This window comes from Saccopteryx bilineata, chromosome 5, assembly GCF_036850765.1.
Source record: "Saccopteryx bilineata isolate mSacBil1 chromosome 5, mSacBil1_pri_phased_curated, whole genome shotgun sequence".
Taxonomy (NCBI): Eukaryota; Metazoa; Chordata; class Mammalia; order Chiroptera; family Emballonuridae; genus Saccopteryx; species Saccopteryx bilineata.
The window spans coordinates 191,363,346-191,389,660 of record NC_089494.1 but is presented as its reverse complement, the minus strand read 5'-3'; the positions used below and the strand labels follow the sequence as shown (position 1 = coordinate 191,389,660).

At 33.7% G+C, this 26,315-nt stretch overlaps 1 protein-coding gene across 3 annotated transcripts in view; it reads left to right on the top strand.

Annotated features, from left to right (window-relative positions):
* The window catches only part of CCSER1 (coiled-coil serine rich protein 1), a 1,472,832-nt gene that overhangs the window by 610,655 nt on the left and 835,862 nt on the right, over nucleotides 1–26,315 (top strand). For all 3 annotated transcript variants that reach the window (XM_066232458.1, XM_066232459.1, XM_066232460.1), the window contains exon 7: nucleotides 11,975–12,052. In XM_066232458.1, coding sequence (XP_066088555.1) covers nucleotides 11,975–12,052 — 78 coding nt within the window. The remainder of the gene's footprint in view (nucleotides 1–11,974; nucleotides 12,053–26,315) is intronic.

The following is a 26,315-nucleotide window of genomic DNA, read 5'->3' as shown; positions in this document are numbered from 1 at the left end:
TGTGTGTGTGTTTTTATTATATACATATAACATCTATAGAGGTTTATACAATAAGTTAATAAAATTAGAAGCCTCTGGATGTCTGGGGACTAGAAGTGGAAGTGAAATGTTTTTCTTGAAAAAGACTGAATTTGTCATCTAGTAAAAAGTAAATTTTAAAATATATACTAAATTAAAAAATATATAGGAGTAAATACATCCTTATATTCAGGAATTTTTTACTAAATTATCAAGCACTAAATTTAAAAAATATATAACTGAGTCCCCCAAAATTTTGAAAATTATTTTGCTATCATAAATATTGGTAACTTTGCAGCATAGAATAAAGTGGAATTGTGGTTTTCTACTTTGTCAGTCAATTTCAAATTTTAAATTCTAAATGTGCTATTTCCTAACCATAGCACTTATTCATTTGTTAGAGAAGATGCTTAAATCTTGGGCACACTCTTTTATAAGAATTTTTTGACCATGTAGAGTTCGATTATCAGTATATCAGATATCTACTTAGGATACAAGTTTGTTTGTTTGTTTTCTCTTCATTATTTAGATTAGCACTGTATCGGACTTTTTCCTAGGGATGTTCCATATACTTGTCTAACTCTGGCAAATCAGATAAAAATACATTCTTTGACCTTAGCATCATTAGCTAAATGAGAGCATCTCTTTCTCAAAATTGTAACACAGTTTCCGTATTTGAGCTTCATTTTAATGATTTGGCTCTTGGACCCTTTTGTGTCCAACAGAAAAGGTTATCCAGGGCTTTGCTATTTGCTCACATATGTTTCAAGGATGTTGGACAACCACTACTCAAAACAAATGGATTGGACATTTAGGAGAAATCACGAAAAAATTCAAATTCTGTTAACGTAGTAAAATGAATAAGTTAATGGAAAGCCAAAGCAGGACATATTAGCTACAGGAGCATATTATAAAGGAAAACAACTTCATTTTATTTGGAGAATACAGGTCCAGTAAAAGATATCAACATAAATTGGTAAGGTTGTTGAGTGTAGCTAAAGAACAAAGAACTAAACTCTTTAGAAATCAAAGTCTCTGTATTGTTGTTCTCATTTTACTTGACTGCCCAAATAATAAACAAATAAGCATGGAATTATACCACTGAAGTAGTGAAATGAGTAAAATCAGCTTCCCCATGGCTAATTTGCTTCCTCACACAGGTGTGACTGAAATTTACTGGTCAGCACCCTGGATTGGAGAAACCCCAGGCTTTTGCCTCATTGTCTTTTTTTTTAATTATTTTTTTTTATTTATTGATTTTTAGAGAGAGGAGAGATAGAGAGAAAAATGGGGGAGAGCAGGAACCATCAACTCATAGTAGTTGCTTTCTGTATATGCCTTGAACATGCAAGCCCAGGGTTTCAAACTGGTGACCTTAGCATTCCAGGTCAATGCTTTATTCACTATGCTACCATAGGTCAGGCTGTCTCATTGTCATTTTTACAATATACCTGATGAAGGACACAAATTAGTGTGTAAGACTCCACCCACTAATATAAAAGAATGTCCTTCTGTGCCATGACTACAGGTTCTATATTCAAGTCTTTTAGACAACCACATCTTTTAATTCGGATGAATTATGGCAAAATGTAAAATGTAAGAACAGGGAAGCCTAATGTAATTACTGAATGGTTGAATGAATAAGTGACTGAATTTTCACAGAAAATTTACACATCTAAAAAAATTTTTCAAGAAAAAAATAGCCCAATTATACTACAGAAATCTGTCAGTAGTAACACCATTGATTGTAAGAATAGCTAATTATATAATGTGATGTATTTTTATATAATTGTAGAACTATAAGAATATGTGTTTAAGTTATAATTAACACATATAGGTGACCACTTTATAAGACCAAGAGAATACTTTATAAAGTTTTCCCTAATGGTTTAAAAAATTAAAATATTTTACTTATACACTGAAATCTGTTTATGTAATCAGTGGTTATGAGGCCAATTGATTATGTTTCACTTCAAGAAATCCTTATAAATAAACTTTAATCCCATAGGACAGATTCATTAATTATGCTTTCAGGGGAGGTATAATTAATGGATCTGTACTACAGAATTATGGCATTCAGTAAATATTAATAATGCAAACTCACTTTACCAAGTACCTTTAAGAGTACCCAAACAAATAAATCATTTTATTCAGCTGAAGTTTTTCTTCAACATTCTTATATGGAACATAACAGCATACAAAACATTGTAAAATCAGTTTTTCAGTGAGATTTTCATAGATTAAAGGTTCTTTGGTAGAGAGTTTACATAATCCAATAAAATAATCTGTAAAAATTTATTTTTGTGAGACTTACAAAAGAACTGATGAAAGCTTAGAAGCAATCAGTATGGTAAGAGTCTTATACTTGTAATCCTGGAAACCTGGTTATTTTGCTAATGAAGAATATTTTAAAATAAAGAAGTTTATAGTTTCAGATTTTTAGAAAAGTTGCAGAGATAGAGAGAACTTTTATATACTGCTCATCTAGTTTCCTTTATTATGATCCACATACCTCACCAGACTACATTTATCACCACTAAGAACCAACATTGGTACATTATTATATATTAACTATGCAATTTATTTCAATGTCACCAGTTTTCCCTAATGTCCTTTTTACTTTTTCAGAATTTTTTCCAAGATGATACATTATATTGAGTCATCATGTCGCCCTAGAAACATAATCTATAATAGTTCGCAGACTTTCCATGTCCTTGATGAAGGTCAGGTTTTTGCAAAAAGTTCCTCTATTTGGGTTTGTCCACTGTTTTTCTCATGATTAGACTGAGGTCATTGGTTTTTGGTAGGAAGACCATTGAAGTAAAATACCCATCTTATCACATTATGTCATGCTATCTACATGATCACTTTGTTGAAGTAGTGTTTGCCAGATTTCTCCATGGTCACCTTTCTCCCCATTTTATATGCTATACTCTGCAAATAAGTCTCTAAACACAATTTAGGGATGGGGTGGGGTGCTAAGTCCCACTATTTGGAGAAGGGTTGTATCTATTTAAATTATTTGGAATCTTTCTGTAAAAGAGATTTGTTTCTTCTCCCCAATTATTTATTTGGTCACTTATTTATGTATGAATTCATGACTTACTTTGTTTCACACTTTAAGTTGTACTCTAATACTATGTTATATATTTTGTGGCTCAAAGTGTTTCATCTTTACAATTGAGAGCTCTTTTAAGTTTGCACTTTTGTCTCTGGCATGCCCCATCTTTTTATTTTTTGAGCTCTTCTTTACCTTGTGGCACAACAAAATGCGTCAGGATATGATGGATTTCAAAATCATTTTTCGGAATGAAAGAAGCTGGATCCAAAATAATTCATATCGTACAATCCTATTTATGTGAAGTTTTATGGAAGGCAAATTAATTTACAATGATAAAGCATTTCAGTGTTTCCTGAGGCCAGGGACACCTGAATGCAAATGAAAATGAGGGAATATTGTGAGGTGATAGAAAGAAAAAAAGTATATATGTATATAATTATTTTTCAGTTACAGTTTCATTCAGTATTATTTTGTATTAATTTCAGGTGTACAGCATAGTGGCTAGAAAGTCACATACTCTACATAGTGGTCCTCCAAATGTTTCAAGTACCCATCTGATCCCACGCATAGTTATTGTAATGTTATTGACTACATTCCCTATGCTGTAATTTACAACTCATTGGCTCTTCTGTAATCATCAATTTAGACTTCAAATCCCTTTACCTTTTTAACCCAGCTTCTCAACTTCCTCCCTCCTGACAACTGTCAGTCTGGTCTTCATATCTATAAGTCTGTTTCTATTTTGTTTATATATTTTGTCCTTTAGATTCCACACATAAGTGAAATCATATGGTATTTTTATTTTCCCTCCTTCACTTAATGTCACTGAGCCTTATAACCTCTAGGTCTACCCATGCTGTGGCAAAAGGTAAGAGTTCATTCTTTTTTATGGCTCAGAAGTATTCCATTTTGTATATGTTCTACATCTTGATTGATGGTAGTTACATATGTAGATACATATGTCTAAAGTCATCTAACTACATAAATACTGTAACAGGTTATAATTTAATATATGTATGTTATACTTCAATTGTGTTGATTTAAAGTAAAAGATGGGGCCCTGGCCGGTTGGCTCAGTGGTAGAGCGTCGGCCTGGCGTGCAGAAGTCCCGGGTTCGATTCCCTGCCAGGGCACATAGGAGAAGTGCCCATCTGCTTCCCCACCCCTCCCCCTCTCCTTCCTCTCTGTCTCTCTCTTCCCCTCCCGCAGCCGAGGCTCCACTGGACCAAAGTTGGCCTGGGCGCTGGGGATGGCTCCTCGGCCTCTGCCCCAGGCGCTAGAGTGGCTCTGGTTGCAACAGAGCGACGCCCTGGAGGGGCAGAGTATCGCCCCCTGGTGGGCAGAGCATCGCCCCCTGGTGGGCTAGCCGGGATCCCCGGTCGGGTGCATGCGGGAGTCTGTCTGACTGTCTCTCCCCGTTTCCGGCTTCAGAAAAATATAGAAAAAATAAAAAATAAAAATAAAGTAAAAGATGGGTTGGAGGTGAGGAATGAGATAGTTTGCAAAATTAGAGAAATTATATTCTAAAAAAAATCCATAACAGCAAAGTGAGTATTTTTCCAAACTAAGTGCATAGAATGAATTCTGAAGAACAATATACATGGGAAGAGGGTGGTATTCACCAGAATATTTCCAATAAGCTCAAAAGTACATACTTTTCTAGATTTTATTATTGAATTTAAAGGTAGCAGTTAATGTTAAACTCTACCTGGAAAAAAATATAAAAGAATTTAGCATACATGAGATAAAAATAGAAAAGTGGAATTCAGGGATTCTGGGTGAAATAAATTTTAATTTTAGGCAAAATGTTAGATTCATATTGTTTAATCACCTAGTGTTGGAAAAAAGCAGATGTTTAATGGACTTAGAAGTAGAAAAACAAGCAGTAGGGTACCTGTCAGAATTAAAACACACTTTCTAAAACCTGTCAAGAACATCTAGTGTAGTCTACAAGTGAGTAAAAAAAATAAAGTGTGCTATCGTAGAATTAAGAAGATTCCTTCTTTGGGGATCATTTGTTTCTTTTACAGAATAAGTCTATATTTTCATGGGATTGACTTTCACATTATTGTAAACCAACCATTTCCACAGTCTCTGGAATGTATTATAAGAGATAAAGCCATAATGGTAACAAGATATTTTATAAAGAAATTGTAGAAGAATATGTAGTGTTAGATTTTAAAAGCATCAAATGCAATTTATGAAGTATTTTGTTAATTTGTATTTAGATATATAATTGCATGATATTGCTATCATCGAATGAAAGGGTATGCTGAATGATTGGATGTGATGTATAAATAAGACATATCTGAGGGGTTTACTACAGTATTTTATCTAAAAATATGTAAATTGAAATGGCAGCTAAATTGAAAACCACTGAAGTATAAATGGAAAAATAAGCTAAAAATTAAGATTGTTATTTTACTTTTGATATATATTTCTCAACTTAATAATTAAGTACAGTTTATCAGATGTTATCATATAAGATTGATTTCTTTTTAATATTTCTCAAAATTTCCAAAGAGCAATAAAATTAAAGTGTCACGCAATCAGTTGAATTTGAAAGTGAAAGCTACAAGATTCTCTCTTAAGAGTAACATTCAAAGAATGAAGGTTACAAAATACAAATGTTAGAGTCTGCTTTCTACAGTCTTAGGGTGGCACATTTATGTCTGGAATGTTGTAGGAGATCCCCATCCTAAAAGAAGTTAACCATGAAGCTTGAGTTTGAGCTATTGTACTTACAGGAGTTTGAACACCTTTATCTGCAAAAATTTGATCCAGAATCTAATATTTTAACAACTGAATGTCATCTCTGTCACCTGAATGTGTGATTTTAAGGGCAAATATTTTAGTATTCTATGCAGACTATCTTTACTTCAGAAAGATATTATCATTTAACTACATATAAATTGTGTTTCATTACTTGCTTAAATTCTCATGAGAATTCTAATGATGAGAGTAACAGCTCCAGAGTCATGTCTTTATAATTCTATAATTAATTATATAATTCTATAATTCATTTTTATGATAGAATCTTGTGATACATTTGTTCCTAAGAAAAGCTTTGTTTCTTTATTACATTATGTAATAAAATAGAAAAAGTTAGCAATTCTGAATATTTTCTAATTTTGATAAAATAAATGGCCAGCAAGCTCTGGGTGCATTTAGAAATGAAAATCGGTAACTCACTGCAGTTTATCTGGTGCTTGTATTTGTCCATTGTCCTTTAGTAAATTATGGTTCAGTTTTTTTTTTTCTAATTTCCTCCTTTAGACATTTTAACTCAATGTATACTCTCATATCAATTTCTAAAGTGTTATATAAAAATGTTATTGAGTTTCTTAATTCCTATAGTTCTTATCATTGTTTCTGGACTAAACAGAAAGAATCCCATTTCAATGAATGTTTTCAATGTGTTCGGTTTATTGCACACATGAATGAAAAGAATTGAAACAGAAAAAGAGTTTAGAATTTGTCGCAATTGCAGCATCTGGGGTGGAGAAGCAGATGGTCGCTTCCCCTGTGCCCTGATCAGGAATTGAACCCAGGACTTCCACATGCTGGGCTTATGCTCTACCGCTGAGCCAACCAGCCAGGGCCTGAATTAGTCCTTTTGTTGAAACTCAAGTCAGCCAAACTTAACTACTCACTTGTTCCTTTACCTTAACTAAGGTTAATCTATTATATTTCTTAATTTTTTCCTGGTAAATTACTTGTATTTGTGTACATGGACATTTGGAAAACAAGCTGAAAAATGCATCATTTCCAATTTCTTTTCCTTATTTAAGTGGAAAATTTATCTGAGAAAATAGGCTAAGAATATAGAAAAATAATTTCTGTTGTATCTATTATCAATATATATTTCTTCCTTTTTTAATTAAATTTAATGCAGTGACATTGATAAATCAGGGTACAATTGTTGAGAGAAAACATCTCCAGATTATTCTGACATTTGATTATGCTGTATAACCCTCACAAAGTCAAATTGTATTCCATCACCTTCTATCTGGTTTTCTTTGTGCCCCTTCCCTCCCCCACCCCCTCTCTCTCCTTCCATGCCCCATCCCCCCACCCCCCACCCCCATCACATTCTTGTCCATGTCTCTGAGTCTCATTTTTATGTCCCATCTATGTATGGAATCATACAGTTCTTAGTTTTTTCTGATTTACCTATTTCACTCCGTATAATGTTATCAAGGTCCATCCATGTTATTGTAAATGATCCAATGTCATCATTTCTTATGGCTGAGTAGTATTCCATAGTATATATGTACCAAAGCTTTTTAATCCACTCATCCTCTGACGGACACTTGGGCTGTTTCCAGATCTTCGTTATTGTGAACAATGCTGCCACAAACATGGGGATGCATTTCTCCTTTTGGAACAAGTCTATGGTGTTCTTGGGGTATATTCCTAAAAGTGGGATAGCTGGATAAAAAGGCAGTTTGATTTTCACTTTTTTTGAGGAATCTCCGTACTGTTTTCCACAGAGGCTGCACCAGTCTGCATTCCTACCAGCAGTGCAGGAGGGTTCCCTTTTCACCACATCCTCCATCCTCGCCAGCACTTATTCTGTGTTGTTTTGTTCATGAGCGCCATTCTGACTGGTGTGAGGTGATATCTCATTGTGGTTTTTATTTGGATTTCTCTAAATAGTAGTGATTTTGAGCATTTTTTCATATGCCTATTGGCCATCTGTATGTCTCTTTGGAGAAGTGTCTATTCATTTCTTTTTCCCATTTTTGATTGGATTATTTGTCTTCCTGGTGTTGAGATTTACAAGTTCTTTATAAATTTTAGTAATTAACCCCTTATCAGACGTATTGTCAAGTATGTTCTCCCATTGTGTAGTTTGTCTTTTTATTCTGTTCTTATTGTCTTTAGCTGTGCAAAAGCCTTTTCGTTTGATATAGTCCCATTTGTTTAATCTGTCTTTCATTTCACTTCCTCGTGGAGATAAAGCAGCAAATATCATATATATTGCTCCGAGAGATGTCGGAGACCTTATTGCCTATGTTTTCGTCTAAGATGCTTATGGTTTCATGGCTTACATTTAAGTCTTTTACCAATTCTGAGTTTATTTTTCTGAATGGTGTAAGTTTGTGGTCTAGTTTCATTTTTTTGCAGGTAGCTGTTCAGTATTCCCAACACCATTTATTAAGGAGGCTGTCTTTACTCCATTGTATTTCCTTACCTCCTTTGTCAAATATCAGTTGTCCATAGAGCTGTGGGTTTATTTCTGGGTTCTCTGTTCTGTTCCATTGATCTATATGCCTGTTCTTATGCCAGTACCAGGCTGTTTTGAGTACAATGGCCTTGTAGTATAACTTGATATCAGGAAGTGTGATACCTCCCACTTTATTCTTCTTTTTTAAGATTGCTGAGGCTATTCGTGTTCTTTTTTGGTTCCATATAAATTTTTGTAATATGTGTTCTATATCTTGGAAGTATGTCATTGGTATTTTAATTGGTATTGCATTGAATTTATAGATTTCTTTGGGTAATATAGACATTTTAATGATGTTTATTCTTCCTAACCATGAGCATGGTATATACTTCCACTTGTTTGTATCTTCCTTGATTTCTTTTTATCAATGTTTTATAATTTTCTGAGTACAAGTCTTTAGTCTCCTTGGTTAAATTTACTCCTAGGTACTTTATTTTTTTGGTTGCAATAGTGAAGGGGATTGTTTCCTTAATTTCTCTTTCTGACTGTTCATTATTGGCATATAAAAATAACTCTGATTTCTGAGTATTGATTTTATATCCTGCCACTTTGCTGAATTCATTTATCAGGTCCAGTAGTTTTTTGACTAAGACTTTAGGGTTTTCTATATATAATATGATATCATCTGCAAGTAATAATAGTTTTACTTCTTCTCTTTCAACTTGAATGCCTCTTATTTCTTCTTCTTGTCTGATTGCTGTGGCTAGGACTTCCAGAACTATGTTGAATAAGAGTGATGAAAGGGGGCACCCCTGCCTTATTCCTGATCTTAAGGGAATTGCTTTTAATTTTTGCCTATTGAGTATGATGTTGGCTGTGGGTTTGTCATAGATGGCTTTTATCATGTTGAGATATGTTCCCTGTATTCCCACTTTGCTGAGGGTTTTGATCATGAATGGGTGCTGGATTTTATCAAATGCTTTTTCGGCATCTATTGAAACTATCTTGTGGTTTTTCTCCATCCTTTTGTTTATGTGATGAATCACATTGACTAATTTGCGAATATTGTACCATCCTTGACTCTCCAAAATAAATCCCACTTGATCATGGTGTATGATTTTTTCCATATATTGCTGGATCCAGTTTGCTAATATTTTGTTGAGGATTTTAGCATCTATATTCATCAGGGATATTGGCCTATAATTTTCTTTCTTTTTGTTGTCTTTACCTGGTTTTGGAATTATAATTATGCTCTCCTCATAAAAGGAGCTTGGAAGTCTTCCTTCCTCTTGAATTTTTTGAAATAGTTTGAGAAGGATAGGAGTTAGTTCTTTGAATATTTGGTAGAATTCACTTGTGAAGCCATCAGGCCCCAGACTTTTCTTTGTTGGGAGTTTTTTGATAACTGTTTCAATCTCATTTGTTGTAATCAGTCTGTTTAGGTTTTCTGATTCTTCCAGATTGATTTTTGGAAGATTGTTTGTTTCAAGGAATTTGTCCATGTCATCTAGGTTGTCTAGTTTTTTGGCATATACAGTTCTTCATAGTATTTTCTTACAATATTTTGTATTTTTGCTCTGTCAGTTGTTATTTCTCCACTCTCATTTCTAATTTTATTTATTTGAGTCCTCTCTCTTTTTTTCTTGGTGGGTCTAGTTAAAGGTTCATTGATCTTGTTTACCTTTTCAAAGAACCAGCTCCTAGTTTCATTGATCATCTGTATTGTTTCTTTAGCCTCTTTGTCATTTATTTCTGCTCTGATCTTTATTATTTCCTTCCTTCTACTAGTGCTGGGCTTTACTTGCTGTTCTTTTCCTAGTTCTTTTAGGTGCAGGGATAAGTTGTTTATTTGAGCTTTTTCTAGTTTCTAAAGTGTGCCTGTTGTGCTATTAACTTCCCTGTCAGTACTGCTTTTGCTGTGTCCCATAAATTTTGAGTTGTGGTATGCTCATTGTCATTTATTTCTAAGAATTTTTTTATTTCTTTTTTGATCTCTGTCTTAATCCATTCGTTATTTAACAACCTGCTATTTAGTTTCCATGTGTTTGAGAATTTTTGAGCTTTTCTATTGTGGTTGATTTCTAGTTTCATGTCATTGTGATCAGAGAAAGTTCTTGATATGATTTTAATCTTCTTAAATTTGTTGAGACCACTTTTGTGCCCTAACATGAGGTCTATCCCAGAGAATGTACCATGAGCACTTGAAAAGAATGTATATTCTGCTGCTTTAGGGTGAAAGGTTCTGTAGTTATCTATTAAATCCAGTTGATCTAGTATGTCCTTTAAGTCTGCTGTTTCTTTGTTAATTTTCTTTCTTGAGGATCCATCTAGTGATGTTCATGGGGTATTGAAATACCCTACTATTATAGTATTGCTGTTGATCTCACCCTTTATATCTATGAAAGTCTGCTTTATGTATTTAGGTGCTCCTATATTAGGTGCATAGATATTTATAATAGTTATATCTTCCTACTGGATTACTACCTTTATCATTATGTAGTGGCCTTCTTTATGTCTTATTATATCCTTTGTTTTAAATAATTTTATTTATTTATTTATTTATTTATTTATTTATTTATTTTTACAGAGACAGAGAGAGAGTCAGAGAGAGGGATAGATAGGGACAGACAGGAACGGAGAGATGAGAAGCATCAATCAGTTTTTTGTTGCGACACCTTGGTTGTTCATTGATTGCTTTCTCATATGTGCCTTGACCGGGGTGCTACAGCAGACCAAGTAACCCCTTGCTTAAGCCAGCAACCTTGAGTCCAAGCTGGCAAGCTTTGCTTAAACCAGATGAGCCCGTGCTCAAGCTGGTGACCTCGGGATCTCGAACCTGGGTCCTTCCACATCCCAGTTCAATGCTCTATCCACTGTGCCACTGCCCGGTCAGGCCCTATCCTTTGTTTTAAAGTTCATTTTGTCTGATATAAGTATTGCTACCCCAGCTTTTTTTTCATTTCCATTTGCATGAAACATTTTTTCCATCATTTTACCTTCATTCTTTGTGCATCTTTTGTTTTAAGTATATTTATTTCTTTAAAAATAATAATGACAATTTTCTAACCCATATTTTTAAGGCTAATTGCTTTCTTAAGAAGTTTTAATTCATTATATATTTTAAAGAACAAGACAAACAGCACTAGCAACCTTCCTCTAATGCTTTTATATTTGTATAAATATTTTGTACATAAAATTTTTGTTTAGCAAAAGTTTGCAAAGTGTCAGAGTATGGGAACCTTAAATTTTTAATGTTTTATCATTTTGCAGTGGTATAGTAATGGCAGATGTGCTTTCTATAATAAATAAAAACTGGGTAAAATGATTTAATTCTCCATAAGCGAAAAATATGAATAATTTATGTTTAAAAAGCAGCTTGAAAGACATAAAAATAGCAACATAGTGAGTCATTAAAAATATGACGTTATTTTTCAAAGAAAAGGTAAAAATACAAAGTAAGCAAATATAATACTAAATACTACCCTAACACAAATGGTGATCATTGTATTTAATAAGGTGTATTTGTAATGTACACTGTGATAATATGACTAATTTCTCAGATAACTATTTCTAAATAAGGACTGGTTTGCTATATAATAAGAATTTGATTGTTTCTACACATATATTTTATTTAGTTATGTTTTATTTTAATAAGGAGCATATTTTATAATAGAAATTATAAAAATGCCTACAAAAATCGTCTCTTCAATTCGTTTTCCTTGCAGAGTGCGGATATGAGCCCAGCCAGTAGTACCGCTTCGCTTCCTGTTAGTCCTCTTTCTGAAGAGCCATTGCCATTCAAGGTAAATGAACAAACAAACAAAACAAATAATAGTTTAAAATATTTTAGGACAGTTAATAAATGCAGTAAAATATCTATTTTATGCATACATGGTACACTGCTTTATTCTATAATAATCATCAAATGTTAAAATCTTTGTTTTATTTTGTTGGAATTCTCGTTGTTAAATACAAGGAAAGATTTGGAATAGAAATTAATTCATTGGTGACTCTAGGTCATATATAATTATCTAATATTTATAAAATAATAGTCAAAAGTAGAAAATGAAATATGGAAACTTTTCTCCAAATATATTATATATTGAAAATATTTAAGTAAATACGCAAGTAAGTATTTAAATAGTATGATGAGTAGAATTCTTCAGCTTAAGAGGTTTTATACATTATAAATACAAGGTCATATTTTTGTTTTACCTTTTTAGATTAGATTTTTTCTTTATGCCAAAGCCTTTGAATCAGCTACTTCATATTCATGTCAGAGCTTTTTTATTTCATTAGCATTTTTATAAATAAAGCATCTCTAAGATCATGGGGATAAAAAGAAAAATTTGAGAAGTTGAGATGATACACTTTTTTTTTTTTTTTTTTTCATTTTTCTGAAGCTGGAAACGGGGATAGACAGTCAGACAGACTCCCGCATGCGCCCGACCGGGATCCACCCAGCACGCCCACCAGGGGCGACGCTCTGTCCACCAGGGGGCAATGCTCTGCCCATCCTGGGCGTCGCCATGTTGCGACCAGAGGCACTCTAGCGCCTGAGGTAGAGGCCACAGAGCCATCCCCAGCGCCCGGGCCATCTTTGCTCCAATGGAGCCTTGGCTGCGGGAGGGGAAGAGAGAGACAGAGAGGAAAGCGTGGCGGAGGGGTGGAGAAGCAAATGGGTGCTTCTCCTGTGTGCCCTGGCCGGGAATCGAACCCGGGTCCTCCGCACACTAGGCCGACGCTCTACCGCTGAGCCAACCGGCCAGGGCTATTGAGATGATACACTTACATGCAATTGTTTCCATTTTGTTTGGTTTAGAGACGGGAAAAGGTACATTTTAGGGTACATTATGACTTTCATGATTTCTGTATTCATCATAAAATTATTATTGATATGGGTATTCTTTTCCTTTTCTTATAAAGACTGTATCTTATTAACTTCATACTGCTTCTACCCAGTACAGTGGTTGCCATGAATTTGCATATACTGAATATTTGCTGTATTGTTAAAATGAAAATAATAGAAGGCTATGAATTCCATTGTATATCTTAGTTTTCTAATTATTTATGCTTTCTTGCTTAATTATAGACAATAATAATTGTTAAAAGCCCACTTTATATCAGAAAATTGTGGACTACAGAATAGTATTCTGATTATATTATTTAATGAGAAATATATCTTTATTATTCTACAACAAGAGAAATAATAATATAGTTGTATCAGTTTAGTGTTACTTGATATTTTTATCTTGCAATGCTTTGGAAAAATTTATGGAAGAATAATATCTTTTACAAAGTTAAGTGGATTTTCAAAGCTTCATTAGAAGCTATTTTCTCTTTTAATATGTTGACAATACCTACAATCCTATATTTTTAATATAGGTAAAATAAATGGTGAGATATTGCCTAAAATCAGCTGATATTTAGCTAATATAATATGATTATTTTAGATAGTATCTCTGACTGGTTCAGATAAAAAGATATGTATTATTCCTGTGTTAATGTGTGTAAAGGTTTTTACCAGCAATTAAAGCTTTCAAGTGTTCATAATAAGTATACCATATTGGTTTTTGATAGCAAATACAGAGTACCTCCTAATTTACATATTTTATAATTTTTTTTCAAAATAATGCATCATATTTGAAAACATTTCAGTATTTTAAGGTATTTAATTTAAGCCTTGAAATTACAAAATAAAATTTGTGTGTTTGCTTCTTTTATTTTTGTATTATAAATCTTATTATTTACATGAGTAATAAAATATTTATCTTTATGCAAACACAATATGTATAAAAAGTCTTTTGAGATACACCTTAGCACTATAGTGCATTACAATTATAAAAAATGTGTTGAAACCTGTTTAATACATAAAAGACATTTAAGTTTTCTTATAATTATGTTATGAATAATTGTTTAAAATTTTATTTGACTAAATAGTAATGAAGAAAAAAAATGATTTTCTCATTACCCATGAATGTGGTATGTCCTTTCAAGGTAATATTATATTTATCCTCTTTAACCCTTTTTCTTCCTTTTCTAACAATGATTCCAGCATCTAACTCCATACCATCTGTCCTAACAAGGCCTAAGAATGATAAGCTTTGATGGCAGACTGAGGGAAGTGACTTTACCTTTTTTTTTTTTCTTCTGGGAGGTAATGAAGTTACTAAAAGAAATGTATTTCATTCTTTTCTTAGTCTTTTTTTGGAAGTATCCATGCAACAGTTGAAGGGATATATTCTGTCTTGGCTCAAGTGTTTATCAAAGTGAATGCTTTTCTTTAATTATCATCTTTAGAATGGCATTCAGATTAAGTTGATTTTAACTCTCTGTATATATTTGTGTATTTATTTATGTATATATGTACAAATGTATACATATGTGTGTGTGTGTATATATATATCCTAGTAATTACCTTCCCACTAATATCTTTATCTTTATCCTTTTTTGTCTCATTTTTATTGAATTTATTAGGTTGACTTTGGTTAATGATATTATACAGGTTTTAGTTATACAACTCTACAATACATTCTCCATACACTGTATTGTGTGTTCATTATCCCAATTCATCCTTCTTTATTTGTGACTTGAATGCTAGATGAGAAATTCGCTATCATTAGGCCAATAGTGCCATAGTGGGATCTATTAAAGTAAATGTGGAAGGAAACTGAGTAGCCTCCTCAAGGATCTTCCAAGGAGTCAAGAGAGGTAAGTTAATAAAATCTTGTTGGGACCAAATGCTTCTTTACCACAATAAGATAGTATTTTTCAACACTATTAATATTGAAACCTGTTCTTAATTTTTAAAGAAAAAGAGATCTGCCCTGAAAGATAATTCAAGCCCCGTATTCTTACTCACTTCTCTGTTTTCTTCACAGAGCAGTTAAACTCATACTAAACTTCTTAAACTTGCACTTACCATTTAAAATAGATTGCTGTGGCATTTTGTTTTGCTCATCTAATCCTTCAAAAATTAGGATGTTTTCTACAAATATTCAGTGAATCTTAAACAATTGCAGGGAACTTTGTGCCCTTCTTTTAGAGAGAACTGATTGACCAAAGATGAGTAGGGCAGAGCATATATGAATGTCATTTCACGACAGCCATTTCCATTCCCTATCATATTCATGTCTGGCCATGAAAGCTTTTGAATACATCCTTTCAGAGAAGATGTGTAATGCATGATTCCTACATTTACTGCAAATAATAAACTCACAGTTCTTCTAGTCAGACTACAAGTTCATATATTTGTGTAGACTACTATTATGGACATACCTTTAGAGACAAAAGACAAATATATAATCTCTATTTTTTAATACACTATTGAGAAATAAATAAACTTTGTACACAACTGATCTGTAATATGCTACTCTATCATTATGGAAGGGCCAAGGGATAACTAATTTTGCAAGGCTGGGAAAAATATTTTATCAAAGAACCGTAACAGAATCATAAAAGTTCACAATCATTCATCTACAGCTTGAATTTAAAAAAAGAAGAGATAGTATACTACTTAACTGTTAAATACAATGTATTTAACTATAGTCTACATTTTTTCTATGCCATTCTTTCTGATTTTTCTCAATGCTAATCACCTGCTTTCTTAGTCAGATGTTGCACACCAAAGATGCCTGTGGGCCACCCAAATTTTACTGTTCTTTAGTAAGATTGCCCTATTAATGTAGTTGTATATTAACAGTCTCAATCCATTTCTACAATTATCACTTTTTTCTTTAATTCCATGTACTGGGTGACACTGGTTAACATAATTATACAGAGTTCAGATGCTGAATTCTACAGAACATCTCTGTATACTCTATTGTGTGATTACCCCCCCCAAGTTAAGTCTTTGTCCATCACCACTTATATGCCATATACCCTCCTCTACCCCACCCATCGACCCTAGCAGTCATCATGCTATTGTCCATATCCACGAGTTTTTCTTTCTTTCTTTTTTTTTGTCGTTTTGCTCAATTCCTCCAACCTCTTATCCCCCTGATAACTGTCAGTCTCTTCTCTGTATTTTAGTCTGTTTCTATTTGTTTGTGAGTTCATTTTGTTCATTAAATTTCACATATGAGTGATATCATATGGTACTTGTCATTCTCTGACTGGCTTATTTCACTTAGCATAATACTCTCCAGGTCCATTCATGCTATAGCAAAAGGTAAGATTTTCTGAAGCCAAAACTGATTTATTGTTTCTGACCTCTCTATAAAAATAGATGTTATTTTTGCCATTTCTTTTTGCCAACCACATTCATCACATATTTTAACAGTACTTGTACTTCTACAAAGCATGGCTTGTAGATTTGCTCCCTTTTACTCCAAAATTCATCTTTCTTTGATTTAGATATGTTAGAAAAAAAAGTTATTTTTCTCCCTCACCCTTTTATCTTTATCCTGTGATAAATTCAACAAGATAAAAAGAAATTCAACTATTTTTCTTTAAACTCTGCTTCAAAAGTACACAAAGGCACTGAAATATACCCTCTATTTGGCAATCTTTCAAGTCTAAAAATAAAGAAAATAACTCATTGCTTTTTTGGCCCATTCATTGGCTTCAGCTTCCCTGTGATGTTTGGGTTCCTGGACTGTGTAGTGAGTGTGGGTACTTAGTACTTAGACTATACACTAGAGCCACCCTTTGTGAGGTCCAGCTACCTTTCCCAGAATCTGACACAGGGTAGTACTGGGCTCTTCCCTGTGTCTCCTTGTGCAGTCCAAAGTTCTCTTTGGCTTTTTTTCTTTGTCCCTAGAAAACATCATTAAGTCTAAACTACAGAAACTCTCTCTCTTCAGAGTTTTATTAGATACTAAACCTCTCTCCTTTAATTAGCCGGTGTCTGGAAAATCTTCTTCATGTATGTTTTAGAAATAGAATTGAAGAAAGAAATTGTCTGAAGTATCTGAAGATTCTTCTATCCTGACACAAGCTTTACTTTAGGAAACACAAAGGCGCCTGTTTAAGCAAGGGACAGAAGTGGGAATGAGAAATAAGTTAATGTTTCAAAAAAATTATCCTGTCATGCAGTGCTAGAATGTTAGGAGAAGAAATAATGATAAACCCACTTGACATTAAACCTGAATTCAAGACTTAATAACATATATATATAGTAACATATATAAATATATATATAGTAACATAGTTTATTCTCAGTTATATGAAATAAATATTTTATGGGAAAAAAATCCAGAAAATATACAACTATCAACCATTAACTGTTTGAATGAATCATACTTTAAAATTTTTTATAGTTTCTATAAGGAAAACATTTCTATTTTAAAAACAATATTTATTTTTAAGAAATCTGAAATATTAGAAGCATATTCTGCCTGGAAATAAATTCCAGTTCAGCCACCTTCTATTTGAGTAACCTTCAGCCTTTGTGTCTCAATTTTGATCATCTATGAAAGGGAATAATAGCAACCATTTCTTATTGAGGTTTTTGTAAGGTTAGACAAGTTAAAGAATAGAAAATTATTAGGATAATATCCGGTATATGTGTTAACTATTGTTGTTTTTAAGGAAACGTTATCTCTAAGTTTAAGGCAAGAAAGTCTATATGTTATAAATAACTTGAAGCCGAAATATTTTTACTCTAGCCATCATACTTTATTTCCAAATGTGAAACCAGAAATGTATTTTAAACATAAACCTTTTAGTTTGGTGAAAAATAGTGTTTAACACTTATTCCTAGAAGCCATGCTGTTTACTTTAAATCCTCAAGTATTCATATGAGCTTATATATCTGATTCATCTTATAAAATATAATTGATGGAAATCTTCATTAATTACAAGGAAGAAGAAATAAATATAATGAATTTGCCATAGGGGAGAACTGTTAAATATACTAAATCATTACTAGAGAAAAAGAAATACAAAATTGTTTCTGTAGCCATAAGAACATATACTATCTTTTTATCAGGAGTATATCATAGTATGTTTTTCTTTAATTTTTCAAACTTCCCCTTGTGACTTAACCTAGTAACCTATAAATATGAGTTCCACTAAATAAACATTATTCAATCACATTAAGTGCAAGGAAAAACCACATTGTGAACAAAGCAGTGTTGATATTTTACTCTTTATGTGTTAAAATATCAGTATAATAAGTAGTATCTATTTTGTCTAATTACATAATGGAAAAGAACACATTTGGATACTGCAGAGAAGAGGAGTCAGATAGTAGCTTGACCTCCACCCCATTGTCTATTGTATATTCTTCACAGATTTGGACTTCTATGTCTGAGTGTTCCTGGCTGTTGTTTTTCATGAACTTCATGGTCTCTTATTATTAAAAATCACTTTTTCTGAGTCACAAAAAGAGCCTTAGATAATATATTTTGCACTTCTGCCATTTTTAAAATTATTTATCCATTCATTTTTAAATGAACCTATTTATTGAATAACTACCATGTGCTAGATAATATTCTAGACACTGGTTCTTCGATGTAAACAACACACTGAATTTCTGCTTTCTTGGTATTTGGCTTTTGGTTAAGAGAGATAAGCAGTAAATACACAGATATACGGCATGTCTGGTAGGGATAACAAATGTTGTCATGAAAAATGAAGCAGGATTTGGAAGATAGAAAGTAACTCTGAAGCATGTTGCTGTTGCAAAAGGGGGGCCAAAGATGGACAGTTGGATTAAGGGATGTTTCAGGAGAGACCATGCTGAAGAAAGGGAGAAAGCTAATACATCTGTCATGGGAAGGGACCTGAGAACAAGAAGTGCGAGAACAGTCAGGCAGGAGAACACTTTGCTTCCTTAGGACAGTGTGGAGTAAGTACCACTGTGGCTGGAACAGGGTAAATGAGGGGGGCAGGTAATAAGAGATCAGGTCAGAGAGAAGCCATAACACAAAGGGGCCTAGAGGCCATTCTAAAGACTCTGGATCTTATTTTACAAGAGATGAGAAACCATTCAAGTGTTTTGGGAGAAAAAAATGACAGTCAGACTTCCTCTGAAAATTGTCACTTTGACTTCTTTGTAGTTATAGGCACAAGGGGATGTGGCAGAAGAAGTACGTCAAGGCTCTTGTAGGTAAGAAGAGATAATGATGGATTAAACTAGCATGGTAAAAGTTGAGAGGTAAATATTGGCAGGATTTTGCACACATTTTAAAAGTGACCCGACACAGTTTATTAATGGAGTGTATGTGCAATAGCAAAAAGGAGCAATATCAAAGATTATTTCTAATTCTAACATTCTCTATGTATTTTTCTATATTTTCCTCTATTGCTATCTTTCTGTTATAGAAAACAGGTAGATATCATGATATAGAGATTAATGAAATATTATTTGGTTTTTGGTTTGGTTTAATTTTATTAGTAATAGTGAGGCAGAGGGATTAAATGTGAGATGATAGATAATGCCAGTTTTACTAAGGCTAATATTCAATTCTAAAAGGAATACTAATTTCTTGTAGTCTATTTTCTTTCCCAGATAACTGAAAAAACATATGGGTAAATCTAGATTTCCCTTATAATGTTATGTGTGTTTATATAGATAATAATTATGGGACAGAAACATGACTCCTTAGTGCTTAATGGAAGAGGTAGCAGGCAGAAAAAAAATTCTCTAAGGAATAGGTGATAAATTCTGAATATAAAATCACTATGTGATTATATATTTAAGATACGTATTTATGATATAACTTTAAAAATAGTATCAATGTGTTTCCCTAATGGGAATAAATTTTAAAAGGTATCTGTTATCTATAAATCTATACTTTAAGAAGTTATTTTTAATGATATAAAAATAAAATTATTGTTTCAGTTACCTACTGATGTGTAATAAGCCATTTTGAAATTTTCCAGCCTAAAACAGGAAGTTGCTCTTGTTGGATATGGTTCTGTAAATTGTAAGATTTCTCCATATGTGGAGAAATCTTACTTTAGGTTTACACGTGGGTACAATAAGATATAGGCTGAGAATGTACTTACCTGAAGGATCAAGTGGGATAGACATCCAAGATAACTCCTTATGTATAAGGTCTGAATTTTCTCACTCTGTGGTGGTTTTAGAGTCGATAGGATTGGTACATGGCATCTGGCATCCTCCAGAGTGAATGTAACAAGAGGAGAGGAAATGGAAACTACCAAGCCAGTTACAGACCAGACCCAGAAACAGACAGCTTTCCTTCCATATCCTGTCATGTTGGCTAAGCAGTGACACAGTATATTGATGGTCCCTAAGACTACCCTTATGTGCAGAGATTTGTTAGGAAGACTCACAGAACTCAGCTTGTAGTCATACAGAGCACACACTATCCTCTTCCAGTGATGCATGTCATGTTTCTACCCACTGAAGCCCATTAGAAATTCAACATCCAAAGATTTTATTGGAGTCTAGTCATATAGGAACCCTGAGCCTAACATACAGAACTCCCAAACTTAATGAAAGAAATCAGGTGTGCAGCATAAACAATACTCTTCGTACAAATGGTTTAGGCACAGTGAGTCTGTGCCTTCTGGAAACCTCACTCTGTGCCTCACTCTTAACCTTTATGGAAAATTTTGTCTGAGAGTAGGACATTGTTTACTTGTCAGGTTCTCAGAAGCCAGCCAGTGGCCAACTCTGAAAGCAGACCTTTCTAAAGATAGTGTGTTGGTTGCTAGCACTGTCACAACAAAATACCACAGACTAGCTGGCTTAAACAACAGAACTTAGTTTCTCACAGTTCTAAAGGCTAGCAGTCCAAATTCAAGGTGCTGGAACAGTTGGTTTTTGGTAAAATGCTCTTCTAGGATTGTAGTTATCCTTCTTCCTTTGTTTTCAAATGACTTTTTCTCTGTCTGTGCTTATTCCTGGTGTTTCTTCTCTTCGTATAAGGACAACAGTCATATTGAATTAGCCCCTTCCCAAAGCATCTTCATTTTTTCTTACCTTTTAAAAATCTTATTTTCAAAATGCTTACATTCTGAGGTATTGGGAATTAGAGCTTCAACATATAAATTTGAGGGGATACAACTCAGCTCACAAAAGATAGACTCAAGACTGCAATGATATATTTTTTCTATACATAGGGCCCACCTTTACTCAAGGGAGGGTAAAAAAAACAACTGTATTCCTTGATTGGGAATGACAAAGATTTGCAGCAATCTTTAATCTAACATATTGATATATGATATTATTAATTCTGTTTTCAGTGCTATTGAATTCTCAGACAGGTGTAAAGAGTTTGGGTTTGAAAAAAATATAAAAGGGAATAAGGTATTTCTTTGAATATTTATATATATTAACCAAGATACTCATTTGAGTATATTTTCCTATGTTATTTTAATTTTTCATTAAATTTGGTACTTAAATGTCACTATATTTGAATTAACTTATAGGCCTTAAAAATCTTGTGGTTCATGGTATAAAAGAATTATGACTTGAAAATATTTTACCAAATTCTTGATTATTACCACTAAGAGTAAAATTTAAGTTGAAATAACAATAACCAAACAATACTTTCTGTGTACATGTTTGTATAATACTATTTTCTGTTAACTTTTTTCTTTTTGGTTCTATCAATATAAATTTTGAATGAATATTATATCTGTTATTTGAGTTTCACAGATAGCATTACACATTTATGAATGCTTACATAGTAATATAAATTGATAAATTTATGTACAAATAAAACAAAATAATTTTACTTAAAGCCAAAACAAATTGTGTTTAAGATAAGCACTAGCAGACCGCAAAAAAAAAAAAAAGGATTTTAATAAAAATAAAATAAGAAAATACTTGTATATTGCTTACTAGCTTCATATTGTTGTCCGAGTCATCTTCACACACTGCCCAAATGATTTCAGGAAGGCATGTATTAGATTTAGAATGTGTCAACATTATACATGCTAAATATAATTACATACCCCTTCTCACTCCACGTCTAGCTCAAACATTCATTTTCTCCTTAAATATAATTCTAATGAGTTTCTTTATTCTTGCATAAGTTGAGACCTTCAAAGACCTTAATTTTTTTAATCCTACAAGTGACACTAATATAAAACTTTATTGGTAAAAAGTTTATTTTTACATGCTTTCAGAGCATTAAATTATACTATGTTTGCTTACTCTAATCAAAGAATCCCTTTGATATATTTGGTGGATAAAATTTATTGAGCATCTGTTAAAAACTATCTCATTCCCCCTCTCCTTCCTCTCTGTCTCTCTCTTCCCCTCCTGCAGCCGAGGTTCCATTGGAGCAAAGATGGCCCCGGCGCTGGGGATGGCTCCTTGGCCTCTGCCCCAGGCGCTGGAGTGGCTCTGGTCGCGACAGAGCAATGCCCCAGAGGGGCAGAGCATCGCCCCCTGGTGGGCAGAGCGTTGCCCCTGGTGGGCGTGCCGGGTGGATCCCAGTTGGGCGTATGCGGGAGTCTGTCTGACTGTCTCTCCCCTTTTCCAGCTTCAGAAAAATCCAAAAAAAAAAAAACTATCTCAGAAAAGTGAATTTAAAGATACACTTTCTATATCATTGAGTTTAACAGAGCTCTAGAGAACTACAAGATGCATAAATATATATTGTATTTTTTAATTGGTGTAAATAAAGTTTTTGTGGAAAAAGCTTGTATTTAGAGTACAGATATAGGTCCTGGCCAGTTGCACAGTGGATAGAGCATTGCCCTGGCATATGGATGTCCTGGGTTTGATTCTGGCTCAGAGCACACAGGAGAAGCAACAATCACCTTCTCTCCCCCTCCCTTTCGCACTTCTCTCCTTCTTCTCCTCCCAGAGCCGATCACTTGATTGGTTTGAGTGTAGCCCCAGGTGCTAGGTATAGAGTGGTTGGTCTGAGTGCATCAGCCTCAAGAACCAAGAATAGCTTGGTTGATTCAAGCATCATCGCCTCCAGACGGGTTGCTGTGTGGATCTTGGTCTGGTACATGCGGGAGTCTGTCTCACTACCTCCCCTCTCACTAAAAAATAAAAACAAATAAAAATAGAATACAAATAAAAGATGGGAGGATAGAATGCAGGTACAAAATATGGGAACAGAATTCTAGATACATTTGTACTTAAAAGACAGGATGTTGAAGTACTGCTATCCAAATCCTAAAGCCAACAAAAGCCTTGGTATTTTGGTAAATAAAATTATTTTATGTGTTCCTTGAAAAATAAAAAGGAAAGGCTTTTACAAAAACTGAGTCATTATGACCTCAATCTTGCTTTGAGGACCCACTTCAAAGTGGACTGGCATCACTGAAGCATTTGTTTTGTCTGCCAATAAGATTTTAGGACAATTTTATTTGAAAAAAAGTTGGAGTCAACATGTGTACAGTTGGCTGGAGCTCTGTTCCTTAACACATGCTGGTTCCAAGTGTCTAGAAAACCTTTATATGAGATCATAGCAGAGGTGGCGATCATTTCTGTGCACATGAATATTAACAAGACCTCTTTCATCATCTAATTCAGACATCCAGTACTAGAATTGGCTTGGTTTTAACACTGCATTTAAGATAACAACATCATTCTTTTGATAATTTAAGCTACTGATCTCATGTGTAGCATATTCAGTGCTTATTTATCTCAGTGTACCATTTCATATACTCTGTAGATCACATACATTTATTTTTTAAAAATATAATCGCTAGCATTCAGAGTTCACCTGTAAGTGTGAAATATACTGTAACATATTTTGCTTCAAATAAAAAATTAGCAGTCAAGATAAATTTTACAGATTATGATTTATTATTAACATCTCCAGTGGAAGCTGACCATGAATATGAGAAGCTGTCAAAAGTGCACTCAACATAAACTTAGTTATTCTTGTTGTGACTGCTATTTGTTCTGTGTTGGAATTGACACTGACATAATACATGAATTTTTGAAGTCAAATTATATCAATATGCACTTGCAACTTTAAAATATAAAGCCCATGGCCCTGGCCTGTTGACTCAGTGGTAGATTGTCAGCCCGGCGTGTGGATGTCCCGGGTTCGATTACCAGTCAGGACACACAGGAGAAGCATCCATCTGCTTCTTCACCCTTTCCCCTCCCCTTTCTATCTATTTCTCTCTTCTCCTCCAGCAGCCAAGGCTCCATTGGAGCAGAGTTGGCCCAGGCACTGAGGATGGCTCCATGGCTTCTGCCTCAGACACTAGAATGACTTCTGTTGTAAAAGAACAATGCTCCAGATGGGCAGAACATCGCCCCCTAGTGGGCATGCTGTGTGGATCCCAGTCAGGCACATGTGAGAGTCTTTGTCTCTGCCTCTCCATTTCTCATTTCAGAAAAATACAAAAAATAAAAAATATAATGTCCATGGAATCTAATGTACAAAATAAAACAGAAACAGACTCATAGATACAAGGAACAGACAGACCGTTGTCAGGTGGAAAGGGGATTTGGAGGCTGGGTTAAATAGGTGACGGGATTGAGCAAAAAAAACAACAAACCTCATAGACACAGACAACAGTGTATTACCAGAGGGAAAGGGAGGCGAAGGCAGGTAGAAGAGTGCAGAAACACAGTGATAGTAGGGGACTTGACTTTAGATGGTGAACAGATAATACAATATACAGATGATGTATTACAGAATTGTACACCTGAAATGTAAATGATTTTATTAACCAATGTCATCCCCAAAAATTCAATGAAAAATTACATACATAAAATATACATGAAATTAAGTGCAGTAAATTCTGCCATATATCAGTAATTTAGAAATGGTGTTTAATACTTGATAATTTTAACAATCTAATAATTTTTAACAGAGGGTTTAAGATTATAATACCTAAAATGTTTTACTAAGACATTGGATGTCCATTGTTTTAATTATACAATGTGAAGGTATTAAATAGCTATGGCAATAGAGGCAATAAAATGAGTGAAAATGTGAAGGTATTAAATAGCTATGGCAATAGAGGCAATAAAATGAGTGAAATAAGCAAATATTCTGTTCTGAAGTTTTTGCATCATATATATAGCATTTTGTCATACTGAACATAAATAACTGCAGAAATTCTATTATTTATAGTAATTTTGCTGGAGAAAATTGGCATATGGATAACACCAATTAAAAGTTGGCTAATAATTATAAAAATTGGAAAATTCTATTTACTCTTGCTCATAGGTAAACAATTGCCAGCTGGATGTGTCAGAATCTAATCAACAGCCTAATAGCAATAATTGTGAAGATAGATGTAATTTGAATATTCTGAGCCCCTATTGATGTCAGAGTCTCAGCTATGGAAATTCTGTTTTCTTTTAAGATTTTGCATTGTATTATCAACAGTCAGCTTATGTCCATACCTGGACATGTTCTTTTTCTCAGTCAATCTCTTTTATTCCAGTAAATATGATGGGAAACTCTTATGTCAGGAGATGTGACAAACAGTGGAGATTTGGCTTAACCTGTTATATTAGAACTTTACAGCAGATATTTCTTATTAAGAACAAAGATTTGTTTAAGGAACTTAGGCCACACTTAATGCGAAAGACTTTGGCAACAGTATTTGAGCCTGAAAACTTTTAAAAAGCTGAGCAAAATTGTCTAAGCATAATTAAAGATAAAGGAATTAAGTGTCTTTTCTATCTTTATTGTCTTTGCCATGAAATAGAACCTTTGGCAACAGACCCAAGTGGAAAAATGGTGCCATGCCAATTGCTACACCATGTTAAGGAGAATTTATTCACACTTTGTAGTACTAATGCCTACAGGAATATAGCCCATAGTGGTCTATCCTATTGTTAACACGTGTTCCCCTCGCTCTCTTGCTCTTTCCTCTGGGACTTAGTCACTTAGTGACATGGTTCTACTGTTGTCATTTCTTACTATCTCTGTTACTTTCTTGAAAGTGGTGAGTCATTCAGAACAATTAACCTTTATTGAGGTCCTACTATATATAAAACCTATGTAAAAGTACTAGATCAGAAATATTCTATTCTGGATATTGAAAGTTACAGAAAATTATGTAGGTTTGTTTGTTTGTTTGTTTGTTTGTTTTAAGTGAGAGGCAGGGATACTGAGAGATAGACTCCCAACTGGGATTCACCCAACAAGCCCCCGGTGATGCTCTGCCCATCTGGGCCGGCTGCCCAATTGCTCAGCAACTGAGCTATTT